Source organism: Saimiri boliviensis, chromosome 1 (genome assembly GCF_048565385.1).
Source record: "Saimiri boliviensis isolate mSaiBol1 chromosome 1, mSaiBol1.pri, whole genome shotgun sequence".
NCBI lineage: Eukaryota > Metazoa > Chordata > Mammalia > Primates > Cebidae > Saimiri > Saimiri boliviensis.
The window spans coordinates 104,576,347-104,604,147 of NC_133449.1; the positions used below are offsets into that span (position 1 = coordinate 104,576,347).

General features: G+C 55.3%; 1 protein-coding gene across 2 annotated transcripts; it reads right to left on the minus strand.

Annotated features, from left to right (window-relative positions):
• Positions 1-7,487: 7,487 nt before the first annotated feature.
• On the minus strand, positions 7,488-27,377 carry RIPOR1 (RHO family interacting cell polarization regulator 1). 2 transcript variants are annotated; one of them, XM_010346784.3, is made up of 22 exons: positions 27,242-27,377; positions 15,627-15,753; positions 15,357-15,509; positions 15,113-15,191; positions 14,431-14,454; positions 14,288-14,341; positions 13,998-14,150; positions 13,840-13,903; positions 13,700-13,743; positions 13,499-13,624; positions 12,594-12,742; positions 12,390-12,519; positions 10,932-12,308; positions 10,727-10,848; positions 9,767-9,899; positions 9,373-9,508; positions 9,120-9,281; positions 8,718-8,876; positions 8,397-8,593; positions 8,225-8,308; positions 8,026-8,116; positions 7,488-7,892 (listed from the first exon to the last, which is right to left on the minus strand). In XM_010346784.3, the coding sequence occupies exons 2-22, from the start codon at positions 15,728-15,730 to the stop codon at positions 7,795-7,797; spliced, it is 3,639 nt and encodes a 1,212-aa protein (XP_010345086.1). In that variant the 5' UTR covers positions 15,731-15,753; positions 27,242-27,377; the 3' UTR covers positions 7,488-7,794. The 2 variants fall into 2 exon arrangements, with proteins under 2 accessions (XP_010345086.1, XP_003936350.1); XM_003936301.3 differs by lacking the exon at positions 27,242-27,377 and adding an exon at positions 16,587-16,827.
• Between the last annotated feature and the right edge of the window lie 424 nt (positions 27,378-27,801).

Consider the following 27,801-nt stretch of genomic DNA (forward strand, 5'->3'; position numbering starts at 1 on the left):
ACACGCTACCATGCCCAGCTAATTTTTTGTATTTTTAGTAGAGACGGGGTTTCACCATGTTGACCACGTTGGTCTCGATCTCTTGACCTCGTGATCCATCCACCTCGGCCTCCCAAAGTGCTGGGATTACAGGCTTGAGCCACCGCGCCCAGCATGCCTGGCTAATTTTTAAAAATGTTATTTATAGAGACAAGGTCTCACTATGTTGCCCAGGTTAGGAAGGACATTATTTTATATTTTATTTTATTATTATTATTATTATTTTTTAAGACGGAGTTTCACTCTTGTTACCCAGGCTGGAGTGCAATGGTGCGATCTTGGCTCACCGCAACCTCCGCCTCCTGGGTTCAGGCAATTCTCCTGCCTCAGCCTCCTGAGTAGCTGGGATTACAGGCACGTGCCACCATGCCCAGCTAATTTTTTGTATTTTTAGTAGAGCCGGGGTTTCACCATGTTGACCAGGATGGTCTTGATCTCTTGACTTCGTGATCCACCCGCCTTGGCCTCCCAAAGTGCTGGGATTACAGGCGTGAGCCACCGTGCCCAGCCTGTTTTTTTCTTGATAAAGATGGAGTTTCACCATGATGGCCAGGCTGGTCTGGAACTCCTAACCTCAGGTGATCCACCCACCTCAGCCTACCAAAGTGCTAGGATTATAGGCGTGAGCAACCACACATAGCCAGGAAGGACTTTAATTGTGGAAACTTAAGGCCTTTGGGCAGACAACAGATATATTTAGGTGATGACTTATTAATCTATAAGTATGTCCTCCTCAGGACCCAGGTCTGTGCTCTAGGCTAGGTAATACCAGAGATAGATAGAGGATGTACCTAGCCCTCAAGTGCTTTCTATTTTGTTTTACATTAGTGTGGAGATATCAGACTAAACCTCATGAGTATAAGTAGGTAAAAGACAAAGATGAACAGGCAAGTGTAAAGGTATAGGCTACAGGTGTGGGAGGAATGGAGTGGTCACTGGACATCACAGTAGTAATATGAAACTCAATGCTAAAGCAAGGATGACTTTCAAGCCTCTGCTTCCAGTCTATACCCACTCTGGCCCAGGCTATTCTTGGTTTTTTTTGAAACGGGGTCTTATTCTGTTGCCCAGGCTATAGTGCAGTGGTACAGTCAAGGTTCACACAGCCCTGACCTCCTGTGCTCAGGTTATCTTCTTGCCTCAGCCTCCTCAGTTTCTGATGCTACAGGCAAACACGACCATGCCCAGCTAAATTTTGTATTTTTTGTAGAGATGGTGTTTTGCCATGTTGCCCAAGCTGGTCTCAAACTCCTGAACTCAAGCGATCCACCTGTTTCAGCCTCCCAAAGTGCTGAGATTACAAGTGTGAGCCACTGCGCCCAGACTCTTGCTGCTTCTAATGGTAGCTGCAGACTCTCCTCTGCTTCCTGCCTCCTCCCTCTCACAGCTGCCAGAGTGACCTTTCCAAAGCACACATGTGATCACAAAATCCTCCTGCTTCAAGCCCATGGATGGCTCCCCAGTAGCTTGGATAAATTCCAAACTCATCAGTCACTTCACAAGGTCCCCCATGACCAAGCCCTTGCTAACCCCCTCAACCTCATCTCTAACTGCCCCCTCTGGCTGCTGCAGATTTACCTTGCTTGCTTCTTCCACCAGTCGGACCTCAGTGCTCCCTCCCTCTGTTGTACCCTGATTAGGCTGCTATTCCATTCCTTAATTGGGATCCTGGTGGTGAAAGTGCATTCTAAAGTGCTGTGCCCCATGGGGGGACTAGGGAGAGTGTTTTTGAGTTTCCAGGCTTCTTCCACACTGAACATATGGTACTTTCACACTCAAAGTGCTTTTCAGCTTGCTTTTGAGATAAGACAAGGCCATCGGTTGGGGAGGAGGATTTAAGGAAGACCAGAGCTAGAGACAGGTTTTAGAGGTATTCATCAAAAGGTATTTCTGGACCACTTACTATATATCTGGCCTTGGGTGCTAGGGATAGATAGCAAAGGCAGATGCAGCCTGAACAAATACAGAATTGGCTGGCCCCACGCCAGACCTGCTGAATCGGAATCTCTAAGGAAGTTCTCAGGTGAATCTTAGAACTGGGTAAGTTGGAAAGCCCTAACCTGATTTAATTTGTAAGACATATCCAGAATAGGCAAATCTGTAGAGACAGAAAGTAGATTAGTGGTTGCCTGGGGGTAGGGAGGAAAATATGGAAGCATAAGGATGCTAAGGGGTGCAGGGTTTCTTTTTGGGTTGATGAAAATGTTCTGAAATTGTGGTGATGGCTGTGCAACTCTAAATATACTAAAAGCCATTGAATTGTATACTTTATTTATTTATTTATTTATTTATTTATTTATTTATGTAGAGCTGGAGTTTCGCTGTTGTTGCCCAGGCTGGAGTGCAATGGCGTGATAACGGCTCACCACAATTTCTGCCTCCCGAGTTCAAGCGATTCTTCTGCCTTAGCCTCCTGAATAGCTGGGATTACAGGCATGCACCCCCACGCCTAGCTAATTTTTTTAATTTTTAGTAGAGATGGGGTTTCTCCATGTTGGTCAGGTTGGTTGGTCTTGAACTCCCAACCTCAGATGATCCACCTGCCTCAGCCTCCCAAAGTATTGGGATTACAGACAGACATGAGCCACCACACCCGGCCTATTTATTTTTTTTAGATGGATTCTCACTCTGTTGTGCAGGCTAGAGTGCAATGGCATGATCTCGGCTCACTGCAACCTCTGCCTCCCTGGTTCAAGAGATTATCCTGCCTCAGCCTCCCAGGTAGCTGAATTACAACTGCCTGCTACCATGTCTGGCTAATTTTTCTATTTTTTTAGAAGAGACAACATGGGGTTTCACCAGGCTGGGCTTGATGATCCACCTGCGTTGGCCTCACAAAGTGCTGGAATTACAGGCATGAGCCACTCTTCCTGGCAGAATTGTACACTTGAAATGGCTGGATTGCCTGGTATGTGGATTAAATCTCAAAAAGAGCTGTTATTTAAACAGAAAGGGCTGGGTGTGATGCCTCATACCTGTGATTTCAGCACTTTAGAAGGCGAAGGTAGAAGTATCACTTGAGGCCAAGAATTTGATACCAGCCTGGCAACATACGAGACCACCTCTTTAGCAGGGCATAGTAATGTGTGCCTGTAGTCCTAGATACTTGGTAGGCTGAGGCAGGAGGATCCCTTGAGCCCAGGAGTTCAGGGTTACGGTAAGCTGTGATCCTACTACTGCACTCTAGCCAGGACAACAGAGCAAGACCCCGTCTCAAAAACAAAACACTTGGACCAAGTTCTAGAGAGAAGGCACCCACCTCAAACCTGGGTGGTGCCTGTTACCCAGTAAAATTGTCAGCATATATTATGAATGTGTGTTCCGGAGGGCACAAACTAAATTAGCAGTTGCAATGAAGTGTGATTAGTCTTATAGAAGGGAAATCACAGTCTGCTGTGACAAGAGCAGGTGGATGTGCAGCTCCCTAAAGAAATGTATGGGCGGGCTGGGCGTGGTGGCTCACGCCTGTAATCCCAGCATTTTGGGAGGCCAAGGTGGGTGGATCACGAGGTCAAGAGCTCGAGACCATCCTGGTCAACATGGTGAAACCCCATCTCTACTGAAAATACAAAAATTAGCCAGGCGTGGTGGCATGCGTCTATAGTCCCAGCTACTTGGGAGGCTGAGGCAGGGGAATTGCTTGAACCCAGGAGGCAGAGATTGCAGTGAGCCGAGATTCTGGCACTGCACTCCAGCCTGGCAACAGAGTGAGACTCCATCTCAGAAAAAAAAAAAAAAAAAATTATCTGGGCATGGTGGCAGGTGACTATAATCCCAGCAACTCTGTAGGCTGAGGCACAAGAATCGCCTGAACCCAGGAAGCAGAAGTTGCAGTGAGCCAAGATCATGCCACTGCACTCCAGCCTGGGCAACAGCACAAGACTCTTATCAAAAAGAAAAACAGAAAAGAGATATTTAGGGCATTTAATTGGAAGGATTCTGATGCCTGGGATGTGGGGACAGAGGAAAGAATAAGGATGAGGCTTAGTTGCATGGCTTGGTTATGTGGGTAGTTGGTAACCCCAAGAGCTATTGGAGGAGAAACAAGTTTTGAGATGTCTGGTTTTGAGCCTGTTGAGTTTGAAATGCCCCAGATGTTCAAAAGGAAGTGTCCAGACAGCAGCTGGATGTAGGGGTCTGGAAGCAAGGTGAGAACCACATGAAGGATTGGCATGCAGCCTCAGCATGTGGATGGGAGCCAATGGGATGGGGAGGTCATCTAGGGGTGTGTTTTGAGAGAGGAGGAAAGGTCCTAGAATGGAACCCTGTAGGGTGATGTTTAAGACATGCCTGAGGAGGAGGTGGCGAAGGTTGTAAGATTAAGAGGACACAGCTAGAAACCTAGGTGTCTCATATAGCAATTCAGCTGCTTATTCAGCTGCTTTCAGTCAGCATTCAGTGAGTGTCTATATGCCCTGTGTGTATCTGGAGGCAAGTTGAGTCTTGCCCCTTGACATTAAACTCAGAGTAGTGGCCATTACCCAACTGCAAGTTTCTGAAACAAGAGACCCCTTTCTCACAGGCCAATGTCAGTCTTATTTTCTAAATGACAGATTGTGCTTCATTAGCAGCAGTTCTATGAGGCACTATGAGTCCTTCCCAAACTCACCCTCCTGTATCACCCAGGCCCAGAAAAGCCAGGCCTGGCAACCAAGGCAAGAGCTTCTGTCTATGGGACATGGATGGCCTTAAGGGGACACTCCAGGAGTGTCTGGGGTGGGGAGGGGGGTATGGAGGGAAAGGAGGGTCATGTCATATGTCCGGGGTTCAGCAAATTGTACCCACATACCAGGCACAGAAACATACAAGGAAGGCACCCCCGCTCTGTGGGCAGGACAAAGCAGCAGTCCTCTTCCCACATGCCCACCCATCTGCTACTTTGCCTTCATAAATATGCCTTTCTTTTTCTTTCTTCTTTTTTTGGTTCTCTGCAGCTTGGAATACATGAGGAAGAAGAGTGGGAGACAGGAAGAAAGGTAAGGTTGGGAGAGGGCAAGAGGAAAGGAGGGGAGTAGGGGGAAGACTCCATCGATTGCCAACACAATAAATTGTATCATGGACTACTTCAGCCTGGCCCCTGTTTTGCAGTGTGCGCCGATCGGTTTCCTCTGGGCAGAGTCTCAGAAATGATGGCCAAGGCATGCCTGTGGCCTCAATGGACTTAGCTGATGGGGCACTTCTCTGTGTCACAAGCCTTAGAGGCCCCCTTCCATCTGTCCCCTCAGAGGCTGGGCACAAGCTTTCCATGCACTAACTTTGATTCGTGATGATATCATCAACCGCCCATCACCCAGGGTAGGGGACTCCCAACTGTCCTCAGTCTCAGACAGCAGGGAACACATGCCTCCCTGACCCACATGACAGCAAGGTAGGGGGTGGGGAACCTGTGGGAGGCCCCTGCAAGGCAGAAGGGATTGGGAGAGATATAGAGGTGGGAGGACAAGGGTTCTCCCTGCCCTCCACCATCTCAGGGACCTGGGCACAGGCCTGGGTGTAGGAGGCCATCCAGCCTGCCTTCAAGCCACTGATGGAGAGGGGTCAAGTAGCTGTCCTGGGGATGATCCATGCTGCTCTGAACCAGATAGACATGATAGGCAAAGGCCTGAAGATCTATACCTTTTCTCCTGGCCTTGCTGGTATTCAGCTGGCTGTGCTCACAGTGCCCTCATTCCAGCTTCTGTCCCCTTCCGATCCTCACACCCACCACTGGCTAGAGCTGAATACTAGGCTCTGGCCTCAGGACTCTGCAGAGCAGAGTCAGGAGTCTGTCCCTTCCCAGCACAGGAGAGCAGGGATTCTCAGTGACAACCCCAGTGGACCCCCGGCTGGGATGATGACATTTTTCCATCTTCCATTTCTTGCTTAAGCCCTGCCCTCTCCTGTGTACTGAGCTGTGAGCTCATGCTGGCTCAGTCACCCCCCTGCACTTTCCCAGGACCTGGTCAGCCAGCGTTCACTTCCTCTTTCCCCTCATCACAGGCTATGCTTTTCATCCAGGTGGACAGCCCAGCTCTACCAGTGGGCCTCTTATGGGGGCCTCAGGACTGAGGGCTGCTAGGGGTGGTTGTGGGACTGCTAGAGGCCCTAGCTGTGGCTAGTCTCCATCATTTGTTTGCCTCCTCTGCCCCATGCTGCTACAGCTGACCACCCAAAAGACTGAGCTGCACCATCCCGTGCTACCTTTCATTGTTAGCATGAGAGCAAAGAGCCATACCAGTGTGTAGAGAGCTGCCTGCCTGCCCCTGCCCATCCTCACCCCAGCGTCTGGAATGAGCCGCTTGCATCCACACACAGGTGTTTCCTGTGCTCCTTCCTGTTGCCGTTTTTCTGCTCAGCTTGGCTTCCCCAGCAGGTGGTTAAGGCCCCAGCCAAACCTCTTCATACCTAGCTCTAAGACACTGCGGGGCAGGGCTCCCCAGGAATCTGGGTCATTCTCCAGGGGACTGTTGGCACCTCACTGGCTCTTCCTGAGGGCAGGCTCCCCAACGTGACTCGTCCCACACAGGCCGAGCTGCTGCCACAGGCACTGGGACGTCGGAGTGGCCTCAAGGAGTCTGGGAGGCACTGCCTGTGCACCGCCTCCTTGCCCCTGGATACTGGAAGTGCTGGGGGAGAGGGGAAGGTTAGAGAGCCTGTTTCTCTAGCCACAGGTATGGGCCTCCCTCAGCCCCTTTTAGAACAGGACTGCCATCCTGAAGTCCCACACCACTCTCTAGTTCCTCACGCAGGACTCAGCCTTCTGGGGTGAACACATTCATGAGCCAGGCAGCTATGGGGCGAGGCGAGGCAGGCAAGACAAGCCCTCTCCAGGATTTCTGCTTCCTGAAGCAACACAGGTTGGTCAGCTGTTAAGGGTCACAGAGTTCAGGCAGGTTTGTTATTACAGAGAGGGAGATGGCTGGGGAGGGAAGGGACTTGCTGTCTTGGGTCACAGGGTAGCCATCCGGAGGTCTCCTCCCAGGCCCCAGCTTCCCCTCCACAAGGAGCTCCTCTCCCCTGCCACCCAGCCTCAAGGAGCTTCTTCAGTCCCCTCTGCAGAAAGTTGCCCAGGCTGCAGAAGACCCAGGCCTGGCATCTGTTGATGCGGATCTGCTGCCACCTGGTGGCCAGAAGCCCCAGCCACACCATGCCTCCTTTTCCTTCCTGCTTCCCCTTTGCTCCTAGGCCACAGCCCTTCCCAGGATTGGCACTCTTTGGCGTTCTCTGGGCCAACTCCACAGTTCAGCTCCACGTTGGGCCGTAGTTCCCAAGCCCACAGTAGGCCCCATCTGCAGGCTGAGACTTTTCCCTTCTCCAAGCCTAGTTCTAGCCTCTGGGCTTTCTTCCACTTGGATTTCTAGGGTAAGTGCACATGCCACTGTCACAGCTGCAGTGTAAACACACCAGTGTCAGGAAGGGCCAGGGCCAGAGGGTATTGGAGCAGAGGGTAAGGAGTGTACCAGGCCATGTAGGAAAGGCATTTTGCTTTTTTATTTTCTGTAAAACTCTGTAAATAAAATACAAAACCAAGGGATGTGGCTGGGCAGAGGCAGGGTGGCCAAGCCCCGGACACTGATTTATGGCAAGGGATGTGCTGAGCCGAGGCTGGGAGGCACTTGACTGCAGGCACCAACTCTCCAACCCAGGGGCAACAGAAGAATATATTAGATTTTCATTGCTAGGAATCTGTGGGGGAGGGGTATCTGGAGCCAACCCTCACCCTCCTTGCCAGTGAAAGTGGGGGGAAGGGGCGCCAGGAACCCGTGGGTGAATAGTTTAGAATGCTGTGCTGGCCATGCTGCCAGGCCCAAAGATGCGGGGCAGGGCATCCAGGGACTCCTCTAGCCGTCGATGGGCAGACTGTCCCTCTTCTCCTATAATGAGTGAGGATGACATCAGGTGTGTCCCTAGCCCCATCCTGTTCTCCCACACCTGGCGCCATCTCTCCTACTCCCATCAGCCAAGGTGTCCCAGAACTCCACCCATCTCTCCATCCCCCAGCCTCACCACACTGCTGCAGGCTCTGCCGGGCAGCTTCCCTCACAGCTTCTGTGTCCGTCTGGCAGAGGTACACCAGGGGCTCAATGCCCTCAGGAGCCTGTCAAGGGAGGGAGCATTAAGGTGGGCCCGGGGAAGCAGATGGGAGGGGCTCAGGGGTGGGGGTGCTGGGAGGGGATGAAAGGGTGGAAGGCTTGGCAGGGGTCACCTTGATGCAGCCCAGGGCCAGGCAGCCAGCCACTCGAGTCTGCACATCCTCATCCTCCAGCTGGTCCAGGAAGCACAGGAGGGCCTATGGAAGGGCGGGAGGACAGACTTAGCCAGACGCCAGGAGCCCGGGAACCCAGCCCTCGCCCTCAAGGGAGCCCTGTCCGACTCACCCTCTCCCGGAAGGCAGGGCCCAGTGACAGGCTCCGGAGCTGGGTGCTGACAGCAGCCATGACCTTGTTGTTGCCATGGACGAGAAGGGAGCTGAGGGCCCGCAGCCCATCCCTTCGCAGACGCCCCTCAGGCGCCAATCTCAGGGCCTTCAGCACAACAGCCTGGTCATCTGAGTTCAGATTCCGCACTAGTAACACTGAAAAAATGGGCTATGGTGGGTGGATAGGCAAGGTGGCAGGGTGAGGAGCTCCCAAGAGTAGGGAGGGCTTGTCCTCAGACCCAAAAAGTCAGGCCAGTTTGTGATGAGGTTACTGCCTCACCTTCCTCGGCAGTCTCGGTCACGTAGGCCTCCATGGAGGGGCTGTCCAGGGTTTCCACGAAACTCCAGAACTGGAAGACCGTGAGCTGCTCTCCAGGTCCTGGCTGGGGCCTTCTGGGCAGCTTCTGCCCCAGGGCATCCTCCAGGAACTTCACACACACTGTAGGAGGCAGTAACATTGGCCTCAGAGTTTGGGTGAACACAGACTTTTCAAAGGGAGAGATGCTCCTACCCTAGGCTCAGGTCCAGGGGCCCCCTATTCAAACCCCACCCATCTGGGTCCTTTGCTGGTCTCCTCTTACCAGCTTGTGTATTTGTGTGGGCTGACCTGGCTTCCTTGGGCTTCCTGTCACTGGGAATCTGAGCAAGGGTGGAAGGAGGGGCGGGTAGGCAGCCCACTCACCAGCCTCAGCCAAGCCTGGCTGGCGCAGGGAGAGGCGGGCACCATACTGGTTGCAGAAGGTGAGAAGCACCCGCTCCACTGGGCAGAGGAAGCAGCTGAGTCCCTCTGTGCATTGGTCCCAGAAGGTCAGGAAGCCAGGCCGAGAGGCCGAGAACTGCACCACTGTGAGGGGGTGTGGGAAACTGTCAGCAACAGAGCAGGCGGGTGGGTAGAGAGCATGCAGATGGTGGTAGGCTGAGGTAGGAGCCTTTACCTTCCTGGGCAGAGGTGGCCAGGGTCTCCCACCTTCTGCTGAACTCGCATATGGCCTCCAGCACTCGGGCTTCCCTTAGCAGCCGCTCCAGGGCCCATGCCTCCTGGCAGCGCAGGGGCCCAAATGTGCCCAGTTTCTGGAGAACATGGGTGGCCAAGTAGCTGAGGCCTCAGGGTAGGGTTTGGGAGGATGGTGCTCAGGGACAAGTCCCAGCATGCATTGGGGAGGTTGGGATTGCAGAGTGTGGGGGATACTCCATTCAGCAAGAACCAAATGCCAAGGGCCCCAGGGCACTGGGGTGTGGAACTCAGAGGAGGTATAGAGGACCAGGATGGAAGGGCAGGACTCCCTGGGGTGAAGGGAGGGAAGGGTGGGGGAACACCACCGGCCTCACCAGCAGGAGGCGACTGCAGTGGTACAGGTGCTGGACCAAGGCAGCGTCCAGAGCTGGACACCCCGTGCTGAGGGGGTGGGCACTGGGTGAATCTATGCTGTCCTCAGCCCCAGCCTCCGGGCTGCTTGGGGGCCTGAGGGAAAAATGGGGTCAATCACCCCAGAAGCACACATCACCACCTGGTCACCAGCATTTATTTTTATTAAGCTTCCCCATCCCAGAAAGGAAGAACAGATGATGCACAGACAGCAGACAGTGGGGTAAGTTCATGGAGGAATTCCAGGAGGAAGGGGATGGGACCAGCAGGTGGTAGTGGGGAATCTCTGCAGTCAGTCTGCCCCATGCTGCCTCCAACTGGGACCACTGGGGCTGGCATGGGTGGGAGTAGGTTGCAGGCGGGATGGTTTGTGACAAGTGGACTGGAAAGGGTGCAGGACATGGGGCCATAGCCTAGGCAACAGCTGAGGGAGAAGGGACCTAGCACAAGTCTCAACTAGGAACCAGCAAAGGCCACTCCAGAACTGACAGTTGAGGGGCCAGGGCCTCTGGGAGAGTTGAGGTCGAGGAGGAGTAGGGCAGTGCTGGAGGACCCAGGGTGCATGGCAGGGCACTGAGAGAGCTCCTTCAAAGGGCAGGTTCAAGGTGAGACCAAGGGGAAAAGGAGGGGCTGGAGGCTCCCGAGCTGATGGGGACTGGCAGGGGAGATGACATTGCAGAGATGAGGAGGGCGGTCACAAGCACTGGGGACACGTGGGGTTGGAGACATGGGCATGAAGGACACAGAAGGGGTGGACACAGGTGCAGCTGCTAGCAACTCGGTCCTCATGTGCTCCACCTGGCCCCACCTCACCTGTTCTCCCCTTTGACTTTCTCCCAACTCACCTGTTCCACGATCCCCTGGTCCTGCCTCACCTTTTCCCTCTCTCCTAGCCCTACACCCATCTTGCCTAGCCCCCTCACCTGTCCCCAGGAACATCATTGTCTTCATCTTCGTCTTCATTGAGAAAGCTGAAGCTCTCCAACGCATGCTCCACAGTGATGCTGAGACTGGAGGCCCGGCTGCGAGTCAGGCCTTGCCTCTGCTAAAGTTGTGAAGGGTGTCAGAGTGGCTACCACCCACTGGCTGCCCTTCCTGGTTGCCCTAGCCCAGCCCAGCCCTCCTCACCATGAGCAGACTCTCTAGTCGGGTCACCTCCTGCTCCAGGCCCTGCAGCTCAGGAAACTGGCCACGGTAGTCATCCAGGGCAGCCATTAGGGCCCCCAGTGCCTCCTCCAGCCTCCTATTCCCAGTCCCTCCAGCTGTCCCTGGGACTGGGGTCAGGACAACCATGGCCACGCTAAGTTCTGAATGCTGGGGTGCAGGGGTTGGGGTTGAGGGAGTGGGGCTTAGGCTCTGAACCATTGGCTCTGGGGGATCTGGGGCAGGGCTTGTGAGGGGTTTCCAACTGGAATGGGCAGGACTTGGATAGGAGGTGCTGGGGGTTATAGGGTCTGCCTGAGTGCAGGAAGTGGAGGCTGGCAGGCTACAGGGAAGGGAGTCGGTGCCTGGGAGTGTGGGGTCTGAGTGTACAGAAGGGCCGGGGAGGGTAGCAAGTTCTAGAGAAGTGGAAGGGCTTACATTTATAGGGGTGGGGCTTGTGGTGGGATGGGTGGGGCTTGTGGCAGTCTGGACTAGGCCGATAGCACTGAGGGTACAACTTGTAGTGGTGTGAGTTGACTTCCTGGTTTTGTGGGTGGGACTTGTGGTGGTGTGGGTGGGACTTGTGGTGGTATGGGTGGGACTTGTGGAAGTATGAGTGGGGCTTGCTGTGCTGTGGGCGGGGCTTGTGGTAGTCTGGACTGGGCCTGTGATATTGAGGGTAGGGCCTGTAGCAGTAAGGGTAGAGATTATGGGCTTGTGGGTGGAGCCTGTAGTAGTGTGAGTAGGTGCACTTGGAGCACTGTGGGTTGGGGTAACAGCACTATAGGTAGAGCCTGTAGTGGTATGAGTGGGGCCTGGCAGTTCTGAAGGGCCAGAGTCTGTGGCCTTATGAACTGAGTCTAGGTGTGCAGATGGCGCAGGGTCTGTGGATGTGGGGACAGAACCTGTTGTACCAGGTGTAGAGCTTGTGGCAGAGTGGCCAGGGTCCAGGGCAGGAGGATCAGGATTGGGGTGCTCCCCATGTGTGGGATCTGGGTATATAGGTGGGCTAGGTCCCTGGGCTAGGTTTTCTGGGCCCACAGCCTCCACTGAAGCCTCAGCCAAGGCAGCGTCTACACTAGCCTCACTGATGTGGCTCAGAGTCCGACTGTAGGGTACATGCCCATTTGCCAGGATTGGGGCTACAGCCCCCTCCTCATCCAAGAACCCAGAGCTAGGGGTCTCAGGCCTATGAAAGGCAACTTGGATGGGAAGGGGCTCGGGCTGCTGCACCAGGGGCCTAGGGGCTGACGAGTGGCGGGCAGTGCCTGAGAGCTGTGGGCTGGATGAGTCATCTGAAGATTCGGATGACAGAGACCATGCTGTCCCATTCTCCAGCTCCTCCTGCCGTCGCAGCATGTTCTGAGAAAGAGAGAGCATTTCAGAACCACCCCCAGGGAGCCTCTGGAGGACAGTGAGGCCTGGACCCGGGCTGTGACTCACATAGAAGGCCTGTTCCCGAAGCGAGGGTGTGTCTGGTGGGCTCTGGCTATAGGTGGAGAAGCGCTTGGTGACTGTAGAAGCCTTGTTGACAGAAGCAGCAGCTGAGGGCTGGTCATCCTTGTCAAAGGGGCTGGAAAGGGAAGAGGCTGTTGGAAGGTGCCACAGCCTTCCTGGCCCTCCCCCAAGCCCCTCAGTCCCACCAACCTCCATGTGACTTCCAGGCTGAGCTTGATGGTGCCGAGGTCATTGATATCCACAGCCACAACCTGGGGCAGGGCAGCGAACAGGTCCTTGGTCTCACAGGAGACACTGCCCACAACCACATGGTTGGCCAGGCCCTTCAGTTCTGTTACCTGTAGCCAAGAGTGGATGGTGGGGTCACAAGGGGGCAGAAGCCATGAGATTGTGGGCAATGTGAGGTCTGAATTTGCATACAGCTTATAAAATGGTCATGGGAGGCTGAGGCAGCAGGATCATGGTCAGGATTTCAAGACCAGCCTGGGCAACATGGTAAGACTCTGTCTCAAAAAAAAAAAAAAAAAAAAAAAATTAGCCAGGCATTGTGGTACACCTGTAATCATAGCTACTTGAGAGGCTGAGGTGGGAGGATGGTTTGAGCCCAGGAGTTTGAGGCTGCAGTGAGCTATGATTGTACTGCTACACTCCAGCCTGGGTGACAGAGTGAGACCCCCGTCTCGTAAATGAATGAATGAATGAATGAATGAATGAATGCTCATGGAGTCATAGATGCTTGAAGCAGCCTGGGAGCATGGGAAATCACTGAAGTCTGCATGGTAGGGTCACTGAGGTCGGGGGGGGGGTCACAGTCCCATGGGAGCTTGGGGGGTCAAATATCCACAGGGTCAGAAGATCATGAGGAGGTCACCGGGTCAGGAGGCCATGATGTCCTAAGAGTCACAAAGATTGTTGCTCGCAAGGCCACAAACATTATAAGGAAACCAAAGGGTCATGAAGATCATGAGATCATATATTCATTCACAGGGCCATGGAGCCATGAGGGGGTCACAGGAGTAAGAGACTCAGGGTAATAGGGTTCACAAGGGGTTCACAGGACCATGGTGTCCTGTACTCCCGGGCAGAGACATCACCTTGATAGACAGGAATTCCGTGAGCAGAGGAAGAAAGATGGTTTCTTCACTGTCCCACACCTGCTTTCCACTACCCTCAATTCGACCCCGTAGTTTCCAGCGCTGACGCCCATATTTCATGCAGATCTGGGGAAACAGGCGGGATGAGCCAGCCCTAGGCATTGGGACCCTGCCGACCCAGCCCCCTGCACATTCTCATACCTCATACTGATCACCCACACACAGCCTGGCGAAGCCAGCCAGCCCTGGGAGTTGGGGGAGAAGGGGAGAAGTCAGTGAGCCATATTGGGGGTCTTCAGCATACTCCATCTGGCCCCCCACCTGCCCCTGCAACTCAGTACCTTTCATTCGGAGATGAAACTCGCCCAGCTGTGCCTCCAGCTCGCTCTCCAGCAGACACATGCTCTGGGAGGGAGAGGCAGGGACAGGAGGGGGTCAAGAGCCAGCCACTAGCCCTGCCACACCCTGTGCCTCTGCCTCATGGGCACCTATCCCTCACCTCCGTGTACTCTCGATGCCCTCGAGTGGCCTCTGCCAGGCTGTCCCGGGCCTCTCGGCTCCCAGGGGACCCAGTAGTATAGGCACGGACCATGTTGTAGGCACCATCCCGCAGACGCCGCTGGACACAGTATGCCTCATACAGCTCGTCGATCTGGGAAGGTGAGTGGGGTGGCAGAAGGGGGACTGAGACTCACCTCTGGGGTTGCTCACCCAGGGCCTGGCACTGCCCCTCTTCTCCCTATGATATCCAACCCCCCATCCCAGTCCACACAGATGCTGCACTCCTACCTTGCTGGCATGGAACTCCAGTCGTCGCAGGAAGCGTTCAATGGACTTGACTTGCTGAGGGAGAGGTGGGTCAGGAGGGGCCTGAGGCCCAGGGCCTTTTCCCGTGAGCCAACCCCTTCCAGTACCATTCCATACATACTCACCTTGTCCAGATCATACAGAAAGCCCTGCAGGGGGTGGGGAAAAGGGGCATTTAGGAGGGATGAGGAGGACTCCAGCAGAGGCAGTCCAGACTCATCACAGCTCCCCTCTCTCACACCACAGTCCACAAGCACTCCCATTGCATTAGCAACTGACCCCCCTTCCTGCTGGCCTAGCCCTTGGTAGATGCTGGTAGCACAGATCTGGTCCCTTCAAGCCCCTCCATATCCCCTCCCCCACCTCTTCCCTGGGACTCCTTTTCTGGCAGGCAGCTGCATCAGAGCTCTGTGCCTCTTTGTGCAAGTTTCCCTCTGCAGGGGAACTCCCATTCATGCTTCAAGACCCGGCAGAAGTGTTCCCTCCTCTGGGAAGCCCTAACTTCTTTCCAAGAAGTACCATGGCTCTCCTCAGTACCACTGCAGCAGAATCTCCTGCTATTCATGTCTATGGGTGTCCCACCTACCGCACTGGAAGCTCCTGGAGCAGGTACTGAGTCCCAAGCAGAAAGTGTACACAGAAATGTTTGGGGATAGAAAACCCCTCAGCCTTTCCTGATACCCCCTTTTCTACTCACACCTGAACCAAGTCACCCCAGAAAGTAGCCCAGTTATCACCCAGGGCTGGCCAGGAGCCCAGCCCTCCACACCACAGAGGCAAAGAGCATCCCTACCTCCCACCACTCACCAGGCGGGAATTCCTTTTGGACTCCCTTATCTGCCCCTGGAGTTTCTCCTGCTCCTGCTGGTGCACTTCCAAGTAGGCCCTGAGGAAAGGGTTGACCAGAAGAATGCACTCGGCTCTTTAGCCTCAACCTGCCCAGGGTGCAGGCGGCAGGGAGAGGGCATGGGGATGGAGAAGTTTCCTGCTAGCAGGATGCAGGCTTGGGGAGGGATCCCGGGACAGGGCTGGGGAGGGAGGAGCTGCTCACGTCAGACCCCGCTTCAGCGCAGTGTACACCAGGTCCAGCCGCTCGGGCTGTGGCACCTTGGGGGCTGGGTGAGCCACGGAAAACATCCTGGACACTCGGGAGAGGGCGGGGGGCTTCCGTGGGGGCCCTGGCGGGCTGAAGACCGGGAAGCTCCTAAAGGAGAGGCTGTCCTCAGACAGGGGAGAACAGGAGTCCCCCAGACCCTCAGTAGCACCCAGTCCCAGCCCCATCCAACGCCCTTTGACCCCACCAACCCCGCGCGGCTTGTACCTGGGCCCCCGCTCGTGGCTGCCGAGGACGCCTGCAAAGGACTGGCTCCTACTGACCCGGGCACTGAGCAGGCGACGTTGCGGCCGCACGGACAGTGACATCATGGAGTGAGTCCGCGCAGGGCTCCCTGCGGGAATGAAGCGGGGGTATCCAGTATCGGTCGGACCCCCGAAGCCACCTCCCCGCGGCTTGATTCCAGGGCTGGCGTAGGTCCTTCCTGCCACCAGCACAGCTGCCCCAGCGGGCTCTGGCCGGGTCCTCCTAGTCCTGCGGGCCTGGGCGCTAATGACAGACCAGGCGCAGGCGACTCGGCCTCGGACTCAGCGTGGCCTCGGCTCGGCCCCCACTTCCGGCCGAGGTGCAGGCTCCGCCTGCCGCGGGGCAGGAAGGGGGGGTCTCTCGGGGACCCTCCACTGGCTGGGAAGGGGCAGGAAAGGGGCGGCGCGCACGAAGAATGTGCGGAAGCGCCTGTTTACCCGGGGGCGGGGCAGCCTCCCAGCCCAGCCCCCGAAGCCCCCTCAGGGCCTAGGAAGGTCTGGCGCCCCCACCCCGGGAGGCCAAGGAGGTCACGGGGCGGGGCGGGGCGCGCGCTTGGAGCCCTACGGAGCTGCCCGACAGGCCCGGCCAGGCGCGGGTTTGTTGCCAGCCCTGTGCCCGCCAGCGTGACCTGCTCCCCCCAGCTCCCACAGAGGGCTCCGGTGTTTTGGCGCCCTCCCGGCAGGGGGATTCCCAGAGTGGGGCGAGATGCCGAGAAGGGCCCCGCCCCCTCCTCTTTCCTGCAGCTCCCACCTGGAAACTGAGTCACGGACATGCGCCTCGACCTCTGGCCTCCTCTGGCAGGAGAGTTCCTCGGCAGACCCCCACCCCGGTTCGGCGAAAGAGGCACTCCTGGCCTCCGAACCCGGCCTGCGCCCCCTGGGGCCAATCCCTGAGCTTTCGTAGCCCCAAGCCGGGTATTACCTCTCTTCTTGGTGTTCATGGTGGGTCCGTGACCGCACCCGACTCGTGCTGGCCCCCCGCAGCACCTCCGACCCTGGCCACTTGGAGCCGCCCGGCTGAGCTCCCCGCTCGCTCCCAGCGGCTCTGGCTCGGCTTCGGCTCCTCCCGGCGCCGCCCCCCGCCCAGTTCCTGCCGCCTGACTCAGCCCGCCTGGATGGGGCGGGACGGGTGACTGGGGTTCCCCTCGGGGAAGGGACAGACGGGGGATGAAGGGTCTTCTTTTTTTTTTTTTTTTTTTTTTTTTTTTGAGGTGGAGTTTCGCTCTTGTTACCCAGGCTGGAGTGCAATGGCGCGATCTTGGCTCACTGCAACCTCCGCCTCCTGGGTTCAGGCAATTCTCCTGCCTCAGCCTCCTGAGTAGCTGGGATTACAGGCACACGCCACCATGCCCAGCTAATTTTTTTGTATTTTTAGTAGAGACGGGGTTTCACCATATTGACCAGGATGGTCTCAATCTCTTGACCTCGTGATCCACCCGCCTCGGCCTCCCAAAGTGCTGGGATTACAGGCTTGAGCCACCGCGCCCGGCCGAGGGGTCTTCTTGGCTGGGGTCAGTAATGTGCATTAAGGGATTTGAGCGTGGGGATGAATGTGGAAAGACAGAATGAGGGCGCTGAGTGGAGGATGTATCAGGGACGGGGCTTAAAGAGTGGCTGTTGAGGCCGAATGTGGTGGCTCACGCCTATATCCAAGCACTTTGGGAGGCCCAGGGGAGCGAATCACGAAGTCAGAAGTTTGAGACCAGCCTGACCAACAGGGTAAAACCCTGGTCTCTACTAAAAATACAAAAATTAGGCAGGCGGTGGCGCGTGCCTGTAATCCCAGCTACTCAGAAGGCTGAGGCAGGAGAATGGCTCCACTGCATTCCAGCCTGGGAGACAGCGCAATACTCTGCTCGACTCCCCCACCCCCAACACACACACAATAGTGGCTGTTGAGCAGTGCTAAGGCCAAACACACAGAGGGCTGAGAGCTGGGGTTCTAAGTGTGCAATGGTGGATAGTAGGGGACTGAAAAGTGGAAGGATGGGGCTCAGGGTGCTGTTTGGAGGGGCTGTGCAGATGGAGGGCAGAGAGTTAGGGCACTGATCACCAGCGGACTCCAGGGCTGAGAAGAGAGGCTGAAAATGTGGGACTAGATCCACCTCATAATAGGGTGTGCTGCTGTGCCAAGAGGGATACAGAGAAGGAACTGGGTGCAAAGTCCCACAGCCCCATGCACTACCCACTCCTACTACAGAGTGCTCAGTCTGGGCACACCCCTCCTCCCAGGACCCAGGGGAAAGGATGGGGTCTGGCTGCCAGCTGGGGCCTCCTCCCTAGCCAAGTTGCATCTTACACTAATGCCCCATCCTTCCTGCTCCCAGTTCACATGGGCCTCTCAGGTTCTGCATTTCCATGGTACCAACTTGTTCCTATCCCCATCACCATCCCCAGTGTCTCTCTCTCTTGCTTTTTCTTTTCTTTTCTTTTCTTTTTTTTTTTTTCCTAAGAGACAGGGTCTCGCTATGTTGCCCAGGCTGGAGTGCAGTGGCTATTCACAGGCGCGATCCCACTACTGATCAGCACGGGAGTTTTGACCTGCTCCTTTTCTGACCTGGGCCGGTTCACCCCTCCTTAGGCAACCTGGTGGTCCCCCGCTCCCGGGAGGTCACCATATTGATGCCGAACTTAGTGCGGACACCTGATCGGCATAGCGCACTGCAGCCCAGAACTCCTGGGCTCAAGCAATCCTCCCACCTCAGCCTCCCGAGTAGCTGGGACTACAGGCATGCGCCACCGCGCCCGGCTTTTTTTTTTTTTTTAAGACAGAGTCTTGGTCTGTTGCCCAGGCTGGAGTGCAGTGGCATGATCTCAGCTCACTGCAACCTCTGCCTCTCAGGTTCAAGCAATTCTCCTGCCTCGGGCTCCTAAGTAGCTGGTATTACAGGCACCCGCCACGATGGCCAGCTAATGTTTGTATTTTTAGTAGAGAGGGGGTTTCAGCATGTTGCCCCGGCTGGTCTCAAACTCCTGACTTCAGGTGATCTGCCCACCTCATTCTCCCAAAGTGATGGGATTATAGGCATGAGCCACCATGCCTGGCCTATCTCTTCTTTGACTATCCCATGTCCACCTCTAGCCTGGATAGAAGTCACCATGCCCATCCCTCTCCTGACCTTGTAGGGGCTGGATGCCCCCCCATCTCATAAACACTCTTGCTCCTTGAGGCTCAGTTCTCCCATACTGTGTTTACTTTCTCCTCAAGAGGCTGAGGTGGGCCCAGATGTCTGCATTTCCACAAGCTCCCCCTCCCCTGACAGAATCAGATGCAAGAGGTCCAGGGACCTCAGTTTGAGAAATGTTATTCTCCCTTCCTCCTTGAGGCCTGGGTACCCTGCACCCTACACTGGTAACCTGTGCATTCCCATGGATTGCCTGTCTAACACTGACCTCTCCCTTCAGCCATCCCCAGCCTTATCACCCAGCTTTATAATGCCCCTTTCCTAAACCACAACTACATTGATGCAACCCTCAGGCTTTCCATCACCCCCACCTCACCTGCCTTTTACCTGAGACCTCTGGTCCCTTGAGTCCTCGCTCATTTATTCAAGTATTCACTGAGTGACAACCCTGTACCAAGCATGTGCCAGTCACCGGAGATACAGCCCAGAGTTTCACAGACACCACCCAGTGCAGAGCTCACAGTCCGCCTCTGCTTTCTTTTTTTTCTGCCAGCTCCCTCCTACCTTCTCTTCCCTACCTTCCCTGCACAGCCTCCTCCCCAGCCTGAATCGACAGCTACCATCCCATCACTTGCCTGCTGTGAGTATCCTCAGCACTCCACACCTCTCTCCCATCTGGCAGAAACCAGCCCTGGGGAACCCAACTCCCAGTCTTTACACCTGCACACAGGCTGGCAGGAGTTGCTACAGGTCTTGGCACAGCAGCCTGGCTGGAATCACAGAGCAATCCTCAACCTTGGCCAGGCCCCTCACTGCCTGCCCAGCAAATACTCGAATGTGACCCTAGTCATCTTTCTCCTTTCAGGGTGTTTCAGTCTTTCTCCACAAGTCTCAGACAAGCTCAAGTGACTCCCACATGAAATATGAAAACAGGCTGGGCACAGTGGCTCATGCCTGTAATCCCAGCACTTTGGGAGGCAGAGGCGGGCATGTGGTCAGGAGTTTGAGACTGTCCTGGCCTACATGGTAAAACCCTGTCTCTACTACAGACATTAGGCCAGGTGCAGTGGCTCACGCCTGTAATCCCAGCACTTTGGGAGGCCGAGGCAGGTGGATCACCTGAGGTCAGAAGTTTGAAACCAGCCTGACCAACATGGCGAAACCCTGTCTTTACTAAAAATACAAAAATTGGCTGGGTGCGGTGGCTCACACCTGTAATCCCAGCACTTTGGGAGGCCGAGGTGGGCGGATAATGAGGTGAAGAGATTGAGACCATCCTGGTCAACATGGTGAAACCTCATCTCTACTAAAAATATAAAAATTAGCTGGGCATGGTGGCACTGGCCTATAGCCCCAGCTACTCGGGAGGCTGAGACAGGAGAATTGCTTGAACCCAGGAGGCAGAGGTTGCGGTGAGCCGAGATCTCGCCACTGCACTCCAGCCTGGGCAACAAGAGTGAAACTCCATCTCAAAAACAAAAAAAAAAAAACAAAAATTAGCTGGGTGTGGTGGCAGGCACCTGCAATCTCAGCTACCACAGAGTCTGAGGCACAAAAATGGCTTAGACCCAGGAAGTGGAGGTTGCAGTCAGTGGAGATTGTACCACTGCACTCCAGCCCGGGCAAGAGAGCAAGACTCTGTCTCAAACAAACAAACAAACAAACATTAGCCGGGCATGGTGGTGCCCGCCTGTAGTCCCAGGTACTTGGGAGGCTGAAGCAGGAGAATCGCTTGAACCCAGGAGGTGGAGGCTGCAGTGAGCCAATATCGTGCCACTGCACTCCAGCCTGGGTGACAGAGCGGGACTCTGTATCAAAAAAAGAAAAAAATGAAAAATGAAAGCAACCCTGGAAACTGTCCAGATGCTTGTCGATAATGGAATTATCACACAGCAAAAAGAATGAAAAATATACAGTGACATGTAACAACATGGGTGAATCTGAGAGCAAGCCAGAGAGGACAAATGTATGATCCCCTTGATAATGAAGTTCAAAAGCAGGCAAAACTAATCTATGGTTATAGAAGTCAGCCTGGGAGTCTCCCTCCAGGTGTTGTGACTGAAGAGGCCACAAGGGGTCTTCCAGGGTGCTGGTAATGTCTGATTTCCTGCTCTGGGTTAAATTTCCTGATCATATATGGGTGTGTTCTCTTATGAAAATGTATAGAGTTGTACACTTAGGATATACACACCTTTTGTCTGTCTATTATATTTCAACGTAAAATTGGTTATAAGTAATTACAAAATGTTGGGCTAGCACAGTGGCTCACACCTGTAATCCCAGCACTTTGGGAGGCTGAGGAGGGTGGATCACTCAAGGCCAGGAGTTTGAGACTAGCCTGGCTAATATGGTGAAACCCTGACTCTATTAAAAATACAAAATAGAGGGGGCCGGGCGCGGTGGCTCAAGCCTGTAATCCCAGCACTTTGGGAGGCCGAGGCGGGTGGATCACAAGGTCAAGAGATCGAGACCATCCTGGTCAACATGGTGAAACCCTGTCTCTACTAAAAATACAAAAAAGTAGCTGGGCATGGTGGCATATGCCTGTAATCCAAGCTACTCAGGAGGCTGAGGCAGGAGAATTGCCTGAACCCAGGAGGTGGAGGTTGCGGTGAGCCGAGACCGCGCCATTGCACTCCAGCCTGGGTAACAAGAGTGAAACTCCGTCTCAAAAAAAAAAAAAAAAAAAAAATACAAAATAGAGCTAGGCACAGTGGCTCAAACCTGTAATTCCAGCACTTTGGGAGGCCGAGGCGGGTGGATCACAAGGTCAAGAGATCAAGACCATCCTGGTCAACATGGTGAAACCCCGTCTCTACTAAAAATACAAAAAAAATTAGCTGGGCATAGTGACGCGTGCCTGTAATCTCAGCTACTCAGGACGCTGAGGCAGGAGAATTGCCTGAAACCAGGAGGCGGAGGTTGTGGTGAGCCGAGATCGCGCCATTGCACTCCAGCCTGGGTAACAAGAGTGAAACTCCGTCTCAAAAAAAACAAAAACAAAAAACAAAATCGAGTAGCTGGGACTACAGGCCATGGTGGCGTGGCCTGTAGTCCCAGCTGCTCAGGAGGCTGAGGCATGAGAATTGCTGTACCCGGAGGCGGAGGCTGCAGTGAGCTGAGATCTCGCCACTGCACTCCAGCCTGGAGCCTGGTTGACAAAGAGAGATTCTTCCTAAAAAAAATTTTTTTAATTACAAAAAAGAAGTGACTCAGCCTGGTGCAGAGGCTCATGGCTATAATCCTAGCACTTTGGGAGGCTGAGGCTGGTGGATCACCTGTGGTCGTAGCTGGGAGTGGTGGCACATGGCTGTAATCCCAACTACTCGGGAGACTGAGGCAGGAGAATCACTTGAACCAGGAGGTGGAGGTTGTAGTGAGGCAAGACCGTGCCATGGCACTCCAGCCTGGGCAACAAGAACAAAACTCCATGACTCCCCTGTTGGCCTCATGTCTTTCTCCAGCTACCCCATTCCTCACCCCATCTCTCTCTCCTCTCCTTTCAAAGCCAAGTGTCTTGAAGAGATGTCTACCTGCATTTTCTCACCACACCCACCTACTCCTCTTCCCATCCTGGTCCAGCTTCTGTACCCACCACTCCCTTGACTAGTCTGGACAAGGTCACGGTGATCTCTCTGTTGCTGAACCCAGTGCCCATGTTTCATCCTTATCCTGCTTGATCTCAGTAAAGCTTTGGACTTTGAGGCTCCCTCCTCTTCTTTAAGTCCTTCCTTCCCCTGAATTTCGAGAGGCAATACACTGATTTTCTACCTACTTTTCTGGCTGCACATCTTACTTTCCCACAGAGGCCCCTTTTCTCCCCCATCCCTGAATGGGCCTTATCCTCCCTGCTGTTGGGCTATACACAGCTCCTGCAGCTCAATGCCATCTAAATGTTGCCAACTTCCTTATCTCTCCTTCATCCAAGCCACTCTTCTGAGCACCAGGCCTCTGGATCCAACTGCCGCTTGCTGCCTCCCCAGACACTGAGTGCACCGTCACAGTGTACAATGGGTTTGAGGTTCCCAAATCAAATTCACCACTTTCAGCCTAACTCTCCCTAGTCTCAACGTCTCCATGACGGCCCCAACACCTATGCACCCAGATGTTCAAGACAGAAACTAGGAGTCATCCTAGATGTCTCAGTTAGCCCCCATGGCTACCCAGTCACCCTTTCCTGCCAGGTCTTAACTCTCTCTGCAATCTGCCCCCTCACCTCTACTCTCATAGCCAGAATTCAGGTCCAAGCTATCATCAACTTTCCCCTCGAACCTTACATTTGGGCTCCTGATGAGCTAGAACTTTCCTGGGGGAATCCCTGTCTCCACTCTAACCTGCAATCATCCATTCATTATTCAGTAACAATACTGACCTTAAAATACCAGCCACCTGACAGTGCCAAAAACTGTTCTTTTTTTTTTGTGATGGAGTTTCGCTCTTGTTACCCAGGCTGGAGTGCAATGGCGCGATCTCGGCTCACCGCAACCTCCGCCTCCCGGGTTCAAGCAATTCTCCTGCCTCAGCCTCCTGAGTAGCTGGGATTACAGGCACGCGCCAACATGCCCAGCTAATTTTTTGTTTTGTTTTTTTTTAGTAGAGACGGGGTTTCACCATGTTGACCAGGATGGTCTCGATCTCTTGACCTCGTGATCCACCCGCCTCAACCTCCCAAAGTGCTGGGATTACAGGCTTGAGCCACCACGCCCAGCCAAAAAAAACTGTTCTTTATTGAGAGCTTTCTCTATGCCAGGCACTGAGCTTAGCAAACATTATCTCATTTAATTCTGGCAACAGCCTTATGGGGGTAAGTCCTATTAGCCCCACTTTGCACCTGAGAACCCTCAGGCTAACTAGCTGTGTGACTTTCGGCAAGACACTAATTAGTTTTTGGGCTTCAGACACCCATCTGTAAAATGAGGACAATAATAATAATAACAAGAGCTATTTCCCAAAGCTGTTGGAGGATGAACTGAGATCTCTCAAGAGGACATCCCTCTATAGGAAGCGTCTGGGGATGGGAAAACTGTATGTGGGATAGGGATGTTGGGGTGGACACACTGCCTAATTTTTATTTTTTTTTTTTGAGACAAGGTCTCACTCTATCACCCAGGTCTGAGTGTAGTGGTGCGTTCATAGCTCAATACAGCCTTGAACTCCTGGACTCAAGCAATCTTATTGCCTTAGCCTCCCAAGTAGCTGGAACCACAGGCATGCAGCACCATGCCCAGCTAACATCTCACTGTGAACACACAATAAATATTAACTGCTGTTATTATTAACTATTACAAAGCTGGTAAGTGGCAAAGCCATGATTCAAACGCAGGCTTTCTGACCCTGGGACTCTAAATCTTTTTTTTTTTTTTTTTTGACAGAGTCTTGCTCTGTTGCCAGGCTGAAGTGCAGTGGCATGATCTCAGCTCACTGCAACCTGTCTCCTGGGTTCAAGCAGTTCCCCTGCCTCAGCCTCCTGAGTAGCTGGGACTACAGGCGCTCGCCACCACACCCAGCTACATTTTTGTATTTCAGTAGAGATGGGGTTTCACCATGACCAAGATGGTCTCCATCTCCTGACCTCATGATTCACCCACCTCGGCCTCCCAAAGTGCTGGAACCACAGGTGTCAGCCACTGCACCCGGCCTCTAAATCTTTAATATCACTCTATTTGGACTGTTGTGAAATAGCCACAGGCACTCTTACCCAGGGAGAAAGCCCAGACTCTCTAACATGACCCACCAGGCCCTTCAGGATCTGTCCTGTCCCTCACATTCTTTCAACCACTCATCCACTCCCAGTCCCCTGCTTTCCCTGTTCCAGCAACTGAGACCCTCTCTCAATACTTGCAAGCTTCTTCAGGATCTGACCTATAGCCCTCATTGCTCCTATTCCTTCTTCCTACTTCCCAGCACCAAGTCCCTCTCTTTCCTCAAGTCTACCCTATGACTTCTTCCTCCAGGAAGCAGGTCCTGGGTTGGTTCCTCCTTTTTGGCTTCCTCCCTCTGAACCCAAGACCACATAACTCAGTTGTCAGTTCTCCTTTAGGGCCTGTGTTCCCACCAGACTGAACCTTGTGAGGCCTGGGACATTTCTGCTTGGCTCACTACAGCATTCTGGGGCCCTCCACCCACCAGAGCACCTGGGAGATGAAGGAGGGGGAGCAGTGGGGGAAGCTGGGCTGCCTAGACACAGGAATAGCAGGTCTTGAGCTGTTTGTTGGTGGGGAGGATTTCAAGTCTGTGTCCACCTCAACTCCCCTACCCCACATAAAAGCTTCCCTCTCCCTTCCCACTTGCTGATGGTATAGGATCCCCTGGGATTCTGGACTCAGAACAGCTGACTGTTCCATCAGTTTTCTTTCTCTGGTTGGCCCTCTGCTGCCACCATCCCCAGAGTCCCACAGGAACCAGGATGTCTAACTGTTGGTACAGATGACCATCAGAATGTCCATCTGAGTGACCACTTCAGGGTGGCCAGGATTGCCGTTGCTGGGTGAGGAGAGGTAGGGAAAGAGCTGAACCCCTTGAGCTAAGGCAGGAGGGCCATCTCAACTGGTGGGGGACTGGCTGATAAGAGCCTAGGGACTCTTCCCGCATGGGAAAGAACCCAAATCCAAGTTTCCAAAGGTTATGGGGCTTGCAGCACAGCCAGGTCAGGATGGCCATAAGTGGAGCCCTGACCTGTCCGCCTGCATGGCCCCAGATCCTGCAGTTCCACTATACTTCCTACACACCAAGACTGGCACACCCGAGTGCGGTGGAATATCCCACCACGTGGGCTGCCCAGTTCAGCACTGTGCCAGGCCAGCCGCCTCTCTGGGAGTCCCCGGGTCTAGCCCTGCCCCGTCCCTTCCCTGACCGAGGTAAACAGAAGCTAAAAATAATGCGGGCAAGGGGCGGCTGCAAGGGAGAAGGGGGTCCCCCCTGAGGCTGCCCCTGTCTCCATGGCAACTGCCCCCAAACCCGGGGCTGACGTCATATCGCAGCTGCCCAAGCGTGTAGGAGGGAGGGGGAGCGGCGAGGCCTGGGACCCCCTCCCACCCCGGAACCGGGTGGAGGCGGCCGGGTGGCCTCACTTCCTGCCGGCCCCCTCCCTGGTCAGCTGGTCACATTCCCTGACCAGGCGCTGGGAGCTGGGCGGCCTCCCCTGGGCCGGGCCCTGTCGGAACGGCGGAGCAGAGGGGCCGCCGTGACTCATCCGCGCCCTCCCCGCCCGCTTCTCCCCTGCAGCACCTAGCCCAGCGCCCTGACTCCTCTTCTCACCCGCAACCAAACCTAGACCCCTGGAGCGGTTCACCTGGCTACTCTCTCCCGCCGCAGCCACAGGACCCAAGCCGGGGATGAGGGTGGAAGGAGCTATGCCAATCCTCCTTGTCCGGTTGGAGTATTTTGTACCTTAGTCCCCAGTTCATTCCTCTCCCCACTCCAATACGACGGAGGTGAATGTCGCAGGGGCAAGGACTCAGATCTAATTCCCCTTCTCCCAAACCAGCTGTGTGACCTTGAGAATACTACTAACCTCTCTGGGCCTGTTTCTGCATCTGCCAGATAGTCATAACCCTTCTCAGATGCTGTGCGTTGGCCGAATGCGGCAGGCCCAGGGCGCGGCCCGGTAGATGGCAGCCAGGGCACCGGGATTGTTACAAGAGGCTGCCCACAGTAGGTGCTTGGGCGGCCGCCTGAACACGCATTAGAACTGGCTGAGGGTCGGTAGGGGAGGCCGGACTCAGGCCTCACCCTGGAGAGGAGGACAAAGGGTGATGAAGATGGACTGAACCCGACCTCTAGCCCTGGTGAGCAGCCTCTTGCCCAAACCCGTTCTGCAGGGTGCCTAGGCCCAGCTGTTGCAGGGACCTCGCGCCAGCCTCTATTTCCAGGGACAAGCTCTGTTCCCCGACCAGGACAGTCCTCTCTGGCTTCGGCTACGCCAGGTTTGGGCTGAGAGCCCGGCTCCAACCCAGTCTCGGTCACCTCGGGGTCGGCCACAAAGCCGCTTAGGCCGGCCCCTGGAGCTAGGAGGATTAGCTCAGCTCGGAGGCCAGCCCGCACCCTTCGCCGACCCCTCCCAATTTCCAGCCCAGCCTCCCCTGCGGCGAGGGCAGCAAGGGCTCCCGAAGGCGCGTGCCGGGGCCCAGGCTGGCGCCTTGCGCCCGCCCTCCGGCCTGGCCCACCCCAGAGCCCTAGGGCACCGGCCGCCAGGGCCTTGCTGTGGGAGGAAAGGCGGCACCGCCAGGCGCTGCAGGCCCGGAGGCGGCGGCTTTTGTGGGAGAAGCTGCGTTCTCCGCGCCTGGGGGGAGGGGAGGAAAGACACGGCGCGGCCGGGGTCCCGAGGAAGGGGTGAGGCGGGACAGGGCCGCAGATTCCGGACCCGCGGGCCGGCGCCGGCGGGGGAGACACCAGAACCTCCACGCCTGCCTCCCGCCCGGCCTGCAGCCCCGGAAACGGCGCGGACACTCACATGGCTGCGCTGGGCTGCGCGGACCTCGCGCTCTCCTTGCGCTTCGAGGTGCCCGGCCTTGTCGCGCCGCAGCTGCCGCTGTCGCCGCCGCCGGCGTCAGCCCCTCCCTCTGCCCGCCGCCCCGCCGCCCCTCCCCTGGCCCGCCGGGCCCCACCCTCTGCGCTCCGGCGGCTCCCGCACTCCTGGAGGCGCCCACGGCTCGCTCCGCCCCCTCGGTAACTGGGCAGGCCGGTGGCCGGTGCAGCCCACCAGCTTTCAGGGAGGGGGGACCCTGGGAGATGTGAGGCCTCTTCCCCAGATCCCTCGAGTTCTGGAGACCTTGTGGGCCCCGTCTGTGGCCACCTGAAACAGATCCTGGAGCTGCCCTACTGCTGGCTTAGGCTGTTTGGCAGAAAGGATCCAGGGCTGTTTTGGTGAAGGTCTTGGGGAGTCCAGAAGCCACCTGACACCTTCTGGGTCCAGACGCTGCCCTTCAGACCTGCCATTTCAGCCAGCCTCAGTTTCTCCCCGTTAGGGGCAGGCTGCCCTTTGTGCCACTGTCTGGCTGGTTAAGTCCAGGC